The 15158-nt window shown below is 33.1% G+C and overlaps 1 protein-coding gene across 7 annotated transcripts in view; it reads right to left on the bottom strand.

Moving 5' to 3' along the window:
* Window positions 1-15158, bottom strand: part of USP15 (ubiquitin specific peptidase 15) — a 118841-nt gene that overhangs the window by 41245 nt on the left and 62438 nt on the right. For 5 of the 7 annotated variants that reach the window (XR_009265585.1, XM_058742166.1, XM_058742168.1 and 2 more), the window contains exons 7-8: window positions 8234-8320; window positions 1665-1809 (exon numbers count right to left, since the gene is read on the bottom strand). Coding sequence is in view for 6 of the 7 variants with exons in the window: in XM_058742166.1 (XP_058598149.1) it covers window positions 1665-1809; window positions 8234-8320 (232 nt within the window). In the remaining variant the exon portion in view is untranslated. Of the gene's footprint in view, window positions 1-1664; window positions 1810-2054; window positions 2305-8233; window positions 8321-15158 lie in introns of those variants that run through there. The other 2 variants (XM_058742169.1, XM_058742167.1) reach the window with 2 other exon arrangements.

Here is a 15158-nt window from a genome sequence, read left to right on the forward strand (position 1 = left end):
ACAAGAACAGGGTTTTCTGGTACTGATGAAACCACCATTTATATAAAACATTTTCCAGAGATGGTATTAAAGATGATGTTCAGAGGTCAAGTAGAGTAGTCCAACAGATACCCAAATAAAATGAGAACCTGTCTGGCCTGTTCCTGTCTCTGTAAGCTCAGCACCCACACACTTTATCTAAATAGCTGTCAGGATAATAATATGTTTTGACTTGTTCTCAGATGATGTTCCCATTCTCCTCTCCCAGAAAAATAAAGCTAAATGTTTTAAAAAATTGCTTATTTAGTGCTAGGATCCCAGAAAAATAATTTTGAATAAAAAAATTCACATTAAAGTATAAGCAATATTACTCATCAAAGAGGGTTTAGGAAGAGTTTATTAACCTTACACAGTATATGCTTGAACAGAAAGGTTATTTCCTGAGTGGCTCAACTCTAAACCAAGAAATCAGAAATTAAGCATATTTATGTCCCCTATGCATTTCTAAAAGATTTCCAATTCCTGATCTAGAGAATTATGACAATTAAGTTCTAATTTTCCAAGAATGCTGCAAAGGCAATGGTTAATTTAGGAGACAAATTGATTAATGCCAAAGTACAAAAGGATTTATTTAGAAATTTGGGTGGTTAAGAGTCGTATACTATTCTTAGTGAAAAAGAATTGTAATAATGTCCTTAATTAATCCATACTCTATATGTAATCTATATCTTTGTAGGATGACACGTGGGCATAGGAGATTTACTATTAAAATATGAATAGAGAACAAAAAATTCATATTTAAAAATAAAATTTCAGAATTTGCAAAACAAAAACAAAAAACACCCCAAAACAAAGGACCAAAAGAAAAAAAAAAAAGGTTAAAATTGAAATATCAAAAATAGTATACCATTATTTTGGGCTTTTTGAAATACAGAATTTTATCAAAGGGGAATGAAACAACCAGCTCTAATTTTATAAACAGTGAGATATTAAAAAATATATAGATTATTGTCATTACTTCAAAGTCGATCAAAGACATAAATATTTAACAAGTTGGAAGAGGATATAGACAGAGCAGGAAGAAAAGGGGAGTTCCATGGAGAGACAAAGGGAAAAAAGGGGCAGTGATCAATTATATCCCCAAATTAAAAGATCTTTAAGGGAAAGTGATTTGTTAAAATATGTATGCAAAAGGAGGTTCATAGAATTTTCTCATTAAAAAAAATCTTAATTTCATATTAAGTTTAAAAAAAAAAGATTTAAAAATAAATTTATTTAGAGTTAGAGGACTGGTGACCATAAAAGATTCATTCTCTAACATTCCCACAGATGTCCAAAAAACGCATGAAATTTCTACTGAATATGTAAAGGAGAGATCTCATGTGGTGTTTTTCTTTCTTTCTTTTTTTTTAAGAGTCTAGGTTTTCTGTTTGAAATTATATTTTTGCATGAAGTGATAGTTAATCTTCCACCATGTGGTAATCAGTCATATGCCACCTAATTGAGGAACATGATAATGATACTAGCACTAGAATGAGTGACTCAAATATACATGCTTAAATCTTCCACGAAAACAGAAACTTTCAAAACATATATAATACTTATGTTTTGATATGTAAAAGTTTACTCTTCTTTTATTGCTGATTTCCATGAAACACATGAGTTTCACTTTGGAAAGGACCTACCTGAATAGCTGAGTTCATGAAACACGTATTTCCCAAGTTACTTAGGCCGCAGAGGCCTGGCTGTTCATTGTTTCTGCCAGGTTCTGAATAATCATAGTTCTTATAAGCAGTATATGATGGGAGACAATAATTTGAATTTTTCACACTGGAAGAAAACAAAGAATATTTTTCATAATGCAGCTGATTATAATATAGTTATATGAACACAGTACTTTAAACTTGGGATAGGTGGTCAGTCATTAAATTCTTTATAAAAAAAATTAACTCAGGTACTTTTAAAGATATGAATCTAAATCAAAAGAACCCCTCTAATCAAGATACATCCCATCAACAAAATCACTGCACACTATGCCACACCAACCAATACAAACCACTGTTATATCCTTCTACCCTTGATTAGCCGGAGCAGCTCCACAGCTTGCTCCATTCTTCATTGCTCCATCAAATTTAAAACATTCAGATTTTAAACACCACCCACAGCAATAAATCATCTCATTTATGTCCCTTTTACATCCTGCTACTGTAATTGAATGAGAACAGTAGAAACAGGAGTTGTGCTTTAGTTACAGGTGAGAGAAGAGATTTCCAAGGCCTCTGTGACATCACTGGTCTGATGCACTGAAGATTCTATTTATAGTTTCTATGCTAGGCCAGCAAAATCTAGTATTCAAATGCAGAAAAAAGCCTGGGCTGATCAAGGCTGCAAAATGAGATGATTCTACGCAAGTACATTCCAGTATTATTTGCCTTTTCTTTCTTCTGGCTTGTTAGAATGATGTAGTTTATTCAACTAGATGAATATAACCTTAGGATAATTTGGACTATCAGTAGAATAAATATTAATCTTAAAAGCAAAGAGCCAAGTCATCTTCAACGTTAGGGAACCAGGGTAATTTTAGAAAGAACTAAGGAAAGTCAATCAATAAGTTAAATTGTCCTCTTTCTTTTTACATGTAATAAAAAATAATTCTGTGGAAAAGGATGGATTCTTCCTTAATTTTTAATAGGTTATTTTATAAAATATTTACAATGGACACTTTAGATTATTATTCAAAAGCATACTTTCAACCATAATTTTTTTTATTCATTAGAACAAACCTGAATGAGAATCAAGGTCATTGCTAAAAGCAAATGATGATTCAAATAAAAGAATACAGTGTTACAAATAAACATGATGAATCAGTAAACCTGACAATCCCAATTGGCTACACTTTACTCCTGGTATTCTTTTTTAAAAATAATTTTTACTTAAGATTTCAAATACTTTCTATTGTAGCTTCTATATTCTCACTTTTCTAACACTTTAAGTGAACTATACTACTGCCTGTTTTAACAAACCCTTTAGTAAAGACACACACACACACACACACACACACACACACACACACACACACACCAAGCTAAACAGTTTAAACAAAAGTACCTCAACCAAAAACTAAACATACGATGCTAACCAACTAATACTTTTGCATTTTTAAGAGCATATCCCCCCCCCACCAAAGACCAACTCCAAGACTCAAAAAAGCAATATATCCTAAGATTAAAACAAAACAAAACAAAAAAAAAAGAGGGCCCAAAGAAATGCAACCTTGATTAATTCAAATTCAGAATTTCTAGACTTATAACTATATTTACTTGTTTTAAACTAAAAAAAAGTATAAAACAAAAAACAAGCATCTTTTGGTTTTGTCAGATCACTAGCCTTATGATTCATATTTTATATGCCCAATAACTAATAAAGTACAAGACACCTATTAGCAATTCTTCAGTCAGTGACTGGTGATTGGATTATCAAATCTAACTTCTTCAAGGACATGTAACAAAAAGCTAAATTCTGTTTTTCTGTTAGTCCTATAAGTAGTGCTAAAAATCAAGGTCTCTACATACAAAAATGAAAGGTCTATATTTTCTATACATTCTACATGTTCCAGATATAAAACTATAATAGAATTTGAGCAGAGTATATAGGGAAAGTATGCTCAAATGCATGCTCATGCTTAGACGTGCGTGCATACACACACACACACACACACACACACACACACACACACGAAAAGACTAAAAACACATTTACATGCATCTTCCTTAAGTATATATTCAGATATCTATCTCTGCCCACAAGTAACGTGAATGGATGCTGGAAGCTCTCCATCTCTGTGGCAACAGGATGGAATTTGCTAGGATAGGGATTTTTATTTACTGAGAAATGAACAAAAAACTTACTTGCAGAACAATTTTTTGGTTTTGTCTTAAAAAAATGTTTTTTTAACGTTTACTTTTGAGAGAGCGAGAGAGAGTGAGAGAGAGAGAGAGTGTGAGAAGGAGAGGGGCAGAGAGAGAGAGAGAGAGAGAGAGAGAGAGAGAGACACACACACAGAATCCAAAGCAGGCTCCAGGCTCTGAGATGTCAGCACAGAGCCCGATGCCGGGCTCGAACCCACAAACCAGGGGATCATGACCTGAGCTGAAGTCGGATGCTTAACCACTGAGCCACCCAGGCACCCTTTTGTTTTGTCATTTAAAATTTGAATCCTTAAAGGATATCTACATTTTAGACTAAGTGACAGGATAAGTATAATTCTTGCTCAAAAACTGAAACAGTCTAGATGCTCAATGATAGTAATGAAAAGTGATAAATTTAAAATATATTAATACTATATAGATTAGCCAGTTATAATCCACATGTTATGTGCTTTGTGAATCAAATATTAAAGTCATGGAAAATACCAAAACTACCAGTTCTTAAACACTTCAACAAAGTCCTGGAAACCTAGGCCTAAAGATAGCCTCTGTTATCTTTCATGACTATTTTTTTCCTAGAGATTGTAAACTAATCCTTATCCTCTAAGGCTATGCTATTTTGCAAAAATAAATATGCCTGTAATCTTAATAGGAATTTTAGTACTTACTATATTATATAAATTCTGTATTATAAATTTATCACCCTAAATGAAGACACTGAAAAAAGTAAGTTGTTTTTTGGTAAAAGTGAGCTCTATCTATACAAATTTAAGATTGACTTTTCAATTAGCATTTACACTTGACACTATGAGCATTAAAAATCTATAATTTAATCCTCATAAGTACAATGATACCTATTTTGCAGTTAATGAACGATGCTTTCCAGAAGTAACTTGTAAAGAGCCATATGGCTGGCTAGCTCTGGCAGTCTCCAAAATCAAGTTCTTTTTCACAGTTTAATCTCTTACAGGGAGTCATTTCCATTTCAAATAAAAGAGCTTTAAATGAATTAACATAAAAATAGAAATGTGCTCTGATGTGGAATGCCAAGAGTTGGAACAACACACACATTAAAAAGATTTTTTTAAAGGCAGTATTCTATCAAGGCAAATGCAGCAAGACAGAAAAATGCAGTGAACAGAAAGAAACTGGTGTATATTAAAAATGTACTTAAATTATAATCGAGGCAAAACCAAATACTGTATGTACGATCAGGCAAAATTACTACATCAGGGTGAACAACTGATTCTTCATAATATTAGTCTTTAGTAAAAGCTTTATTAAATTTATATGAAATAGTTCCAAGTATACTTTGTTACTATCTTTATGACCAATATCCTTATTTCTGGTAGTGAAAATTTTTATCTTAGTAATGTATCCATTTAATTCAAATCTTGAAACTGTAGATAGTTTCATATAAACTTGTACGTCATAACTACTGATTTTCATACATACTTTGTTCTTGTAGAATATCTCCATATACTTGAAGTTTCAAAAATGCAATTTATCTAAAAAATGTCATTAACCTTTTTACATACTTTTAATTAAATAAAGCATGCTATTTCCATATGAAGCCTTAAGCCGCTACTTATTTCTACAAGCTGAATGGGAAGAAATTTTATGTGAAATAATTTAGATAATTATGACGATATTAATTTAAATTCAAATATTAATTTAAAATAATCAAAATACTAAGTCAAATTAATGTAAAACATTTTTTCCCATTTTTTAAATTTTGTTCCACCTAAGAAAAGTAAACTTGACTTTTAAGCGTGGTGGTAACTCATTAGCTATTTGCTATAAAAATTTCCTAATATGAAGGACTATTTTAGTGTCTAAATTAAACAACTATAAATACCCAAAAATATAACCTATCCATGGGAGGAGAATCATTAGTTAATCATATTTTAAACTTAAGAAAATCCTCCAATTCCTCTCAGTATCTTCTGCAGTTAGAGGTTTTAAGATCCGATTGTAACATCATATTTTTACTACAGGAGGGAGATAAGACAAAAACAGAGACTCACCAGACTACATATACTAATAAGACGACTCCAGTCAAAAGGTCAAAATACAGTCTATGCTCAATACAGTCTACATACAATGTTAAAAGTCTCTCCAAAGAATAACTATAAACACATTATACCTGGAACTGCTTCTTTTACAGTAAATGTGTGAGCATCTCCAACTGGTAGAAATACAAGAAGTACTTTATCTCCTATGAAAAAATTACTTTGATGAATTTAATTAAAAGATACCATATAAAATAATACAAACCAGATTATAAGGGTATTCCCTTTCACTTTTTTGCCTGTGGACATACATTTTTAAACAGAAAAGAGCATACTAAACTGCAATACTGGATATTCATAGAGTCTCTGATATTTCACTATTACAATACAATGTAATGTTATTACACTATGGTACGTGTCTTTTTATAAACTACTAAAGGGGATGAATGTTTTAAATCTTGATACTCCAACCACTCCTTGCAAGAATAAGAATAATTACTTAATGCTTCCCAGTGAGACTGAGATGGAAAGAAGTGGATGGAGTTTTTTATGGTTTTCATTTGCACATTTCTAGTTAGTTGTGAATTTGAATATTTAAATGTTTATATATTTTACTTTATCTTATTTAATGTCTATTGATTTTTGAGAGAGAGAGAGAGAGAGAGAGAGAGAGAGAGAGAGAGAGAGAATGAATGAGAATGAGCAGGGGATGGGCAGAGAGAGAGGGAGACACAATCTGAAGCAGGCTCTAGGCTCTGAGCTGTCAGCACAGAGCCGGATGTGGGGCTCGAACTCACCAGCAGTGAGACGAACTGAGCTCAAATCGGATGCTCAACCAACTGAGCCACCCAGGCACCTCTAAATGTTTATATATTTTAATTATTTTCCTTTTATTGCCAGCTGCATCATTGCCCAGTTTTCTACTTGTCTTAGAAAATTTCTCACTGATCTTTACAGCTTTGACATATTAAGAATATTTATCCTCTGCTATTTGTAGCAAGTATTTTTGCCATATATTTGCCTTTCATTTTTTATATGCTTAACAATTTAAGTCAATTTAATATAAAGTTTTACAAAGAAATTCTCAATCGTGATCCAATTTTCCAAACAACATTTCCTGGATAATCTGCCCATTCCCCATTAGTCTACAATGTTTTCTGATCACATTAAATTCTTTTATGTATAAAGGGCTGTTTCTGGACTGTCTTTTCTATTTCATTGATTTGTAGATGTTATTCTTGGGTCACTACTATGCTGCTTGAAACCTTATATCTTTATAACAGGTTGTCATTATTTAGTAGGGTTAATCCTTTCTCATTTTCCTTTCCAAAATTACTTTGGGTATTCTTACACATTTATAATCTAGATGTACATTAAAATCTTTTTGTCAAGCCCTCTCCCCACCTTAAATATGAATTTTAAGGTCAAATGAATTTAACCTATAAATTCATTTAATGATGTTATTTTAAATATTATTTCACAAATAGCCTATTCTTTTCAAATTAATTCTTTGGGAAACCAGATGCCCTTTATGAACTGGCCAAACAATGCAAATATTTAACTACATAAATACAGTCAACCTAAAAAATAAACGACAATGTAATGTATATATTCAAAAAATAAAACAAGGATAAAATTGTCTAGATTAAAGGTTTTCCCCTAATTTGACTGAATCACAAACAATAAAAGGTTTCTTTTTATCCTTTTCTAGAAAACAGAAACCAAGCCAGTTTTCAAGGTAATACACTCATGTCAGATGTTATAGTGAAGTCCAAGTGATTTTTAACCTTTTTTCTTATGGCCATACAACACACACTTTCACGCAACTCTTACAAATTCCAAGATTGTGAATATTATTCATGATGGGGCAAAGGAATTGTTTCTCTAAACTTTTTAAAGAAAAAGTGATTGCCTGTTGATGAACGTGAAAATCTGTGTATGCTTTCCAGGTGAGAATCACTGATACACACTTTTAAAAAATACTACATATTGTAGGTCAGTGACATCTGAAATTTACACTTCCTAAAAAATCGAGTTCTAACAGACTTCTATATAAATTTCAATAATTAGCGTTTAAAATGTAAAATTATGAAAGTATTTCTCTTTTTGTGAATTACTATAGTGTATGTATTAAAGAAGTTTATAACTGTGCTTTCTTTCTTGTAAAGTTACTCCTAGAAGAAGTGATCCGTAATTTAAAAAAAAAATCAATTTTAGTGCATTAAGACTTTATCCTAAATTTTAGATACAAGAGATTTTTTGCAACCACAATAGGGCGATCGATTAAACAAAGAGTTTTTAAGATTCAGTGCTTACTTTCTGTTGTTGATGTTGTTATAATTATTTGACAGAGATGAAGGAGAGATCTTTGGTAAAGCTGAAAAATTGGATGCACCTGGGGACCTTTAAAAATATGAAAATGTTAAATTAGATAAAAAATGCTGAATTTTGAAATTAATTATGAAATAAAGAAAAGACAGATGACAATGTATGTAGTAAATGAATGCTGGAAAACAGATTCATGAGCAAAATCACTGTATATCCTTTGTTTTTCTATTTCCTATGTACTCTTTCATATAAAAAATAATGGTACAAAAGGGAACTATTTTCAAAAGAAATTTACCAAATTAAATATACAACTTGATATTTATTATTCCTATATATCTATTGACTCAGTACACCCATTTCTGAGTTCAAGTAACCATTTTTAATATTTTACAATCAATAATTTCATTAAATGAGTAGAATTAAAATATCAGTTTTTTAAAGGAAGCACATAAAAGCAATCCAATTTGTGTCCCAGTGGGTACCATGGCATTCTAATTATACACAACAATGATACAGATATCTGAGAACTTAACAATTCTTTAACATCTAAGGCAATAGGGACACAGAATAGCATAAAAGAATTCAAAACTAAATCCCAAGAAGTAATTTTTGGCCAAAGTTATCTCTGCAAAAACTGAAAGGACATACATCTGACTATATATTACACACCTCATTAATTCAGAATCTTTTTGGAGAAATCTCAATTACTAATGGCTTTTAATCAACCAATATGCTTTAAAGGCATAACTTATAATCACAAATCCATTACATAGGAATGATTACTTTCTTAAAGATTTAATTTCCCTTGTAATTTTGTTAATAATTTTATTTTATGAGGTAACATCTAGTCTATGAGCTGTAAAAAGCTAACTTTCAGTTCAGCATCTCAGTCATCATAAATTCTAAATTAGTGAGGTCCAAAGTGAGTAGTTTTAAAAAATTATTTTATTTCCTTTACTTAGGTGCTAATGAACAATGAAATGGTCAATGGGCAGGAAAGTATATCTACAGAATCTGTTTGAAGTCTATAAATTTTAGGTGATTTGGATTTCACCTAATCTATATACTTGCAACATATTTTGGAGAATAAATTTTGGGCAAAAAAATGTCTTACACACAAAAATTTTATTTATCTTTTGAGGTTTTTGTATATTATGAAATCTTGGTAAAGATTTTTTTCTCATTTTAAAGGTGCTTCTTTTTGTTGATACAGGTTGTATATAGGTAGATTACATTAAGTGAGACTTCTATTTAGAAGCCTTTCTGACAGAAGATCTTACAAGATATTATTTTACCGTGCTTAAGTTAAAAACATAAAACACAATCAGCCAAGTTTTAATATAAAAGAGAGAACACATCTAAAATGTTATTTAATATTTTAAGGTACTAGTTTTTAAATATTAATAGAAATATAGAAGTATCCTGGCATTTTTGCTTTCATGTTAAGAATGCTAAATTAGCTAAGTAAAAAAACCCCCGAGTTTATTAGAGATTGAGTTATAATGAATTAAAGGAAGTTAATTTTTCAAAATGTGATCCATTTACTGCATTTTAGTTTAATTCACTTCAATTTTTCAGAAACACAGAAATAAACTGAAATGTTCTCTTAAATTTTACTTGCAATAAAATTTTTGAAAATAAAGACTCATTACTGTGTCCAATAAAGTGGCTGAGGCACATATTTTTTTTTCCTTTTTCTGCCCATCTCTCCCCTTTTTTATTATTCATTAGCAACTCTATCCAAGGATAATTATTAGAAGTTTCTATGAAATTCACTGAAGCACTCAAAACATTTATTAAGTGACTACTATAAGCCTTGCTCTTGGTAAATACTAGGAATACAAGGAGAGACACAGTTCTTGACCTCAAATAGCTCACAATCTAATGGGAGAAAAAGACACATAAGCAAAGTAACTATAACATAGTGCAAGTCCTGTCACAAATTTCAAAATTATAACAAAATATAAAATTTTGTGGGTAGTAAAATGAAGTGATTCAAAATGATGTGCAGAGTTGGAGGGAAAGGTAGAAACTGGACGTGAGAGTCCTCCAGGAGAAAGAACAGCACATGCAAATGTATGGGACTGTAGAAACCATGATGTGCTTAGGGAAGTATCAATAAATTCAGTTTGGCTTAAAGAACAGGAAGCAGGTAGTGACAGGAACAGAAGTTAATAAGGTAGGCATAATAATAAAAGACTTTTATATTCTATGAAGGAATTTATTTTATTTCATTATGCTGGGCATGTTAAAAGTTTGGAAGAATGTGTATCTACACAATCAGATTTGTATTTTAGATAGCTAATTCATGAGAAAAAGAAAGAAGACTGAGAGATCATTTAGGAAACCAGAGGTGATTAATAAAATTAATAAAGAATGGGGCTAAGACTATTGAGTGGGCAAGGGCAACATGTCTTGGATGTTTAGGAAGTGGTTCTCAATGGACCCTTAGAGGGTCGCACAATTCTTTCAGAGTGTACATCTATGAAGTCAAAACTATTTTCATAATAACTTCAAGGTGCTATTTAAGTGTTATTTGACCTTTTTCACGGGTGGATATTTGCAATGATAGCGCAAAAACAATGGTGGTGAAACTGCTGACACCTTAGCATGAGTTAAGGCAGCAGCACCAAATTATAGAGTCATTGTATTCTTCACTGCCCCTTGCAGTAGAAAATGGTCATTTTCACTTAAGAATATCCATGTTGAAAAAATAGAAAATACTGATTTTATTAAATCTTGACCCTTAAATACACTTCTTTTTACTATTATGCGACCAACTGGAAAGTCTGCAGAAAGCACAAAGGTTCTATACTGAAGTAACATGGTTGTCATGAAGAAAAAGACTTGCATAATTATTTGAATTTCAAGCAGAACTAGCAACTCTTTTCACAGCAACATTCTTTCACATAAAAGGCTATATGGTAGAACATCTTCTCAAAAATAAATGAAGGGAGCCTATCACTTCAAGGAAAACAAAGTATTTGTTGCCAATGATAACGTTCAAGTGATCATATAAAAAACAGAATTTTGTAAAACATGACTTTGCCACCATGAGGCTTGACAGCTTCCCACTACTTGTAAGATTGGTAACATTTTAACAAATGTGATTTAAAAATATTGTAGAATGAAATATGTCATTAATTTGGACGGTCTGCATAACTCAATTAGTATTTTCCAACTACATCAAGTTACACATGATATATATTTCTTAAGTTTATGTATTTATTTAGAGAGAGAGGAGAGAGAGAGATCATAAGCAGGGGAGGGATGGGGGGAGGGGGGGGAGAGAGAGGGAGAGAGGGAGAGAGGGAGAGAGGGAGAGAGGGAGAGAGGGAGAGAGAGAGAGAGAGAGAGACAGAGAGAGAGAGAGAATCCTAAACAGGCTCCACAATGTCAGCACAGAGTCAAATGTAGGGCTTGATCTCATGAATTGTGACATCATCACCTGAGCCTCAGATGCTTAACTGACTGAGCCACCCAGGCGCCCCTACACATGATAGATTTTTAAAATAACAGTATAAAAAGTTCACTGATAAGATTTCAGTTTCAGATTCCACATTACGATTAAACTTTGATCATTAAACTACCACTGGTTGAGTTCAGATGTGGTAGCAATTATTTGAAATATTTCTCTCTGTTCTACCTATCTGTGTGAGGCTCAGTATTCTCTATGTACTTCAACCCAAACAATGTATCACAATAAACTGAATGCAGAAGCACATAGAATTTAGCTGTCCTCTATTCAGTCAGATATTAAATAAATTTGCAAAAATGTAAAACAATTCCACTCTTCTCAGTACAATTTTTTTGTTTTGAAAGTTATTTTCCGTAATATTACTTATGTAAAGATACAATAGTTTAGTATTATTTTTAAATAAATATTTAAAAATTTATTTTTTATTTCTAACCCATATAAAAGAAGTTCTTTGGGTCCTTAATAATTTTTAAGAATGTAAAGGGGTATTAAGATCAAAATATCTGATTTAGGAGGTAGAATGTGCAAGACTGCTAACTAATTAGGTGAAAAGATTGAAGTTGAAGGAGGAATTCAAGATGGCTCTGAGATGGTACCTGAAGTAGGGAATACAGGACATGGATATAGATTAGGTTGAGGGAATGGGGGAAGGTGGGGTAAAAAAGATTGTAGGTGAATCTTGTATGGCGAAACCTATACCACATTTAGAAAAAGTCTGGAATTCAGAAGAGAGCTCTAGGCTAGAAATACAGAATGGGATGTTTGTGTGGGTTTGAGCTGAGGGACAGAATTAGCGTAGTCTATCCACTGATTTTGAGAATCTATTATGGTACGAAAGGAGGGATCATCTGATGGAAATTTGTGAAGTATCAATGCATTGAAGTTGTGAGCAGAGCTGCTGCATATAGACAATGAAGCTGTACATTGCACAATTCCAAGGAGGTCCTTTCACAGAGAGATTACAATGTGGAAAATGACCAAAAACTGGGCAGTACACAACCCACACAAGCAAACATGGCAGTCATGGAAAGGAAGAGCACCAGCCAGCCAGAGAGTTGGTTAGAAAAAGTGAAAACACTCTTGAATCATAGACTCAAATTAAGAGAATTTCTTTAGGAGATAGTTAACAAAAAGAAGTATTACAGAAAGGTCAAATAAGATGAAACAAATGAGAAAAAGTCAAATGAGAACTTTGTTATACTCTTAAATGAGTGGCAAGGAATAATTAAGTACTACCTTTAAAAAATTTTTTTTAGGGGCGCCTGGGTGGCTCAGTCGGTTAAGTGTCTGACTTCAGCTCAGGTCATGAGCTCAGGGTCTGTGAGTTCGAGCCCCGCATCGGGCTCTGTGCTGACAGCTCGGAGCCTGGAGCCTGCTTCTGATTCTGTGTCTCCCTCTCTGACCCTCCCCCATTCATGTTCTGTCTCTCTCTGTCTCAAAAATAAATAAAAGTTAAAAAAAAAAAACTAAAAAAAAAATTTTTTTTTAATGTTTATTTATTTTTGAGAGGAAAGAGAGAGAGACAGCATGAGCAGGGGCGGGGGGCAGAGAGAAAGAGGAAGACACAGAATCAGAAGCAGGCTGCAGGCTCTGAGCTGTCAGCACAGAGCCCAATGTGGGGCTCGAACTCACAGACCATGAGATTGTGACTGGAGCTGAAGTTGGATGCTTAACTGACTGAGCCACCTAGGCATCCCGTAAGTACTAGTTTTTTAAAGTTGACCAACAAAGGAAAAAAAAAATAAAGAATGGTATTTGGAGTAAGTTTACGGTTTTTGTTTTTATTTTTGTTTTTAAAGAAAGGATAGATTTATATTTATAGGCTGGGGGGAAGATGACACTGGAAAAGAAAGAAAAGAATGAATTACTGTTACTTCTTACTATACATGTCTGCAGAGGCAAGGGAAATAAAAGCAAAAATGAACTATTGGGACTTCATCAAGAAAAAAACTTCTGCACAGTGAAGGAAACAATCAACAAAAAAAGTAACTGACAGAATGGAAGATATTTGCAAATGACGCATAAGATAAAGGGTTAATATATAAAATCCATAAAGAACTTATCAAACTCAACACCACCAAAACAAATACTCCAGTTCAGAAATGGGCAAAAGACATGAACAGACACTTTTCCAAAGAAGACATCCAGATCGCTAACAGACACATGAAAAGATGCTCAACATCACTCATCATCAGGGAAATACAAATCAAAACCACAATGAGATACCACCTCATACCTGTCAGAATGGCTAAAATGAACAACTCAAGAAACAACAGATGTTGGTGAGGATTCAGAGAAAGGGGAACCCTTTTGCACTGTTGATGGACTGCAACTGGTGCAGCCACTCTGGAAAACAGTATGGAGAGTCCTCAAAAAATTAAAAACAGAGAGGCGCCTGGGTGGCTCAGTCAGTTAAGCATCCGACTTCGGCTCAGGTCATGATCTCACGGTTTGTGGGTTCCAGCTCTGCATTGGGCTCTGTACTGACAGCTCAGAGCCTGGAGCCTACTTCGCATTCTGTGTCTCCCTCTCTCTCTACCCCACCCCTACTCTCACTTTGTCTCACTCTATCTCTCAAAAATAAATAAACGTAAAAAAAAAATTAAAAAATTAAAAATAGAGCTACCCTACAACCCAGCAATTGCACTACTAGGTATTTATCCAAAGGTTACAAAAATGCTGATTTGAAAGGGCACATGTGCCCTAATGTTTACAGCAGCACTCTCAACCACAGCCAAATTATGGAAAGAGCCCAAATGTCCATCGACTGACGAATGGATAAAGAAGGTGTGTGTGTGTATATAATGGAATATTACTTGGTGATCAAAAAGAATGAAATCGTTTTTTGCAACAATGTGATGGCAATAGTCTATTATGCTAAGTGAAATAAGTCAGTGAGAGAAAGAAATATCTTATGATTTCACTCATATGTGGACTTTAAGAAACAAAACAGACGAACTTATAAGGAAGGGAGTATAAGATAAAAACAGAGAGGGAGGTGAATCATAAGAGACTCTTAAATACAGAGAACTGAGGTTTGCTAGAGGGGTGTTTGTGGGGGGATGGGCTAAATAGGTGATGGGCATTAAGAAAGGCACTTGTTGGGGATGAGCACGTCTACTCCTAAAACCAATACTACACTGTATGTTAACTTGAATTAAAAAAAAAAGTTTTAATGTTTATTTTTGAGAGAGGGAGTATGAGTAGGGGAGGGGCAGAGAAAAAGGGAGACACAGAATTTGAAGTAGGCTCCAGGCTCTTAGCTATCAGCACAGAACCTGATGTGGATCTCGAACTCCTCAACTGTGAGATGGTGACCTGAGCCGAAGTTGGGTGCTTAACTGACTGAGCCACATAGGAACCCCTAACTAGATTGAATTTAAACAAATAAATTAAAAAAATAAGAATGAATTACTGTTAACTAAGTGCCTACTA

The sequence above is a fragment of the Neofelis nebulosa genome, chromosome 8 (genome assembly GCF_028018385.1).
Source record: "Neofelis nebulosa isolate mNeoNeb1 chromosome 8, mNeoNeb1.pri, whole genome shotgun sequence".
Taxonomy (NCBI): domain Eukaryota; kingdom Metazoa; phylum Chordata; class Mammalia; order Carnivora; family Felidae; genus Neofelis; species Neofelis nebulosa.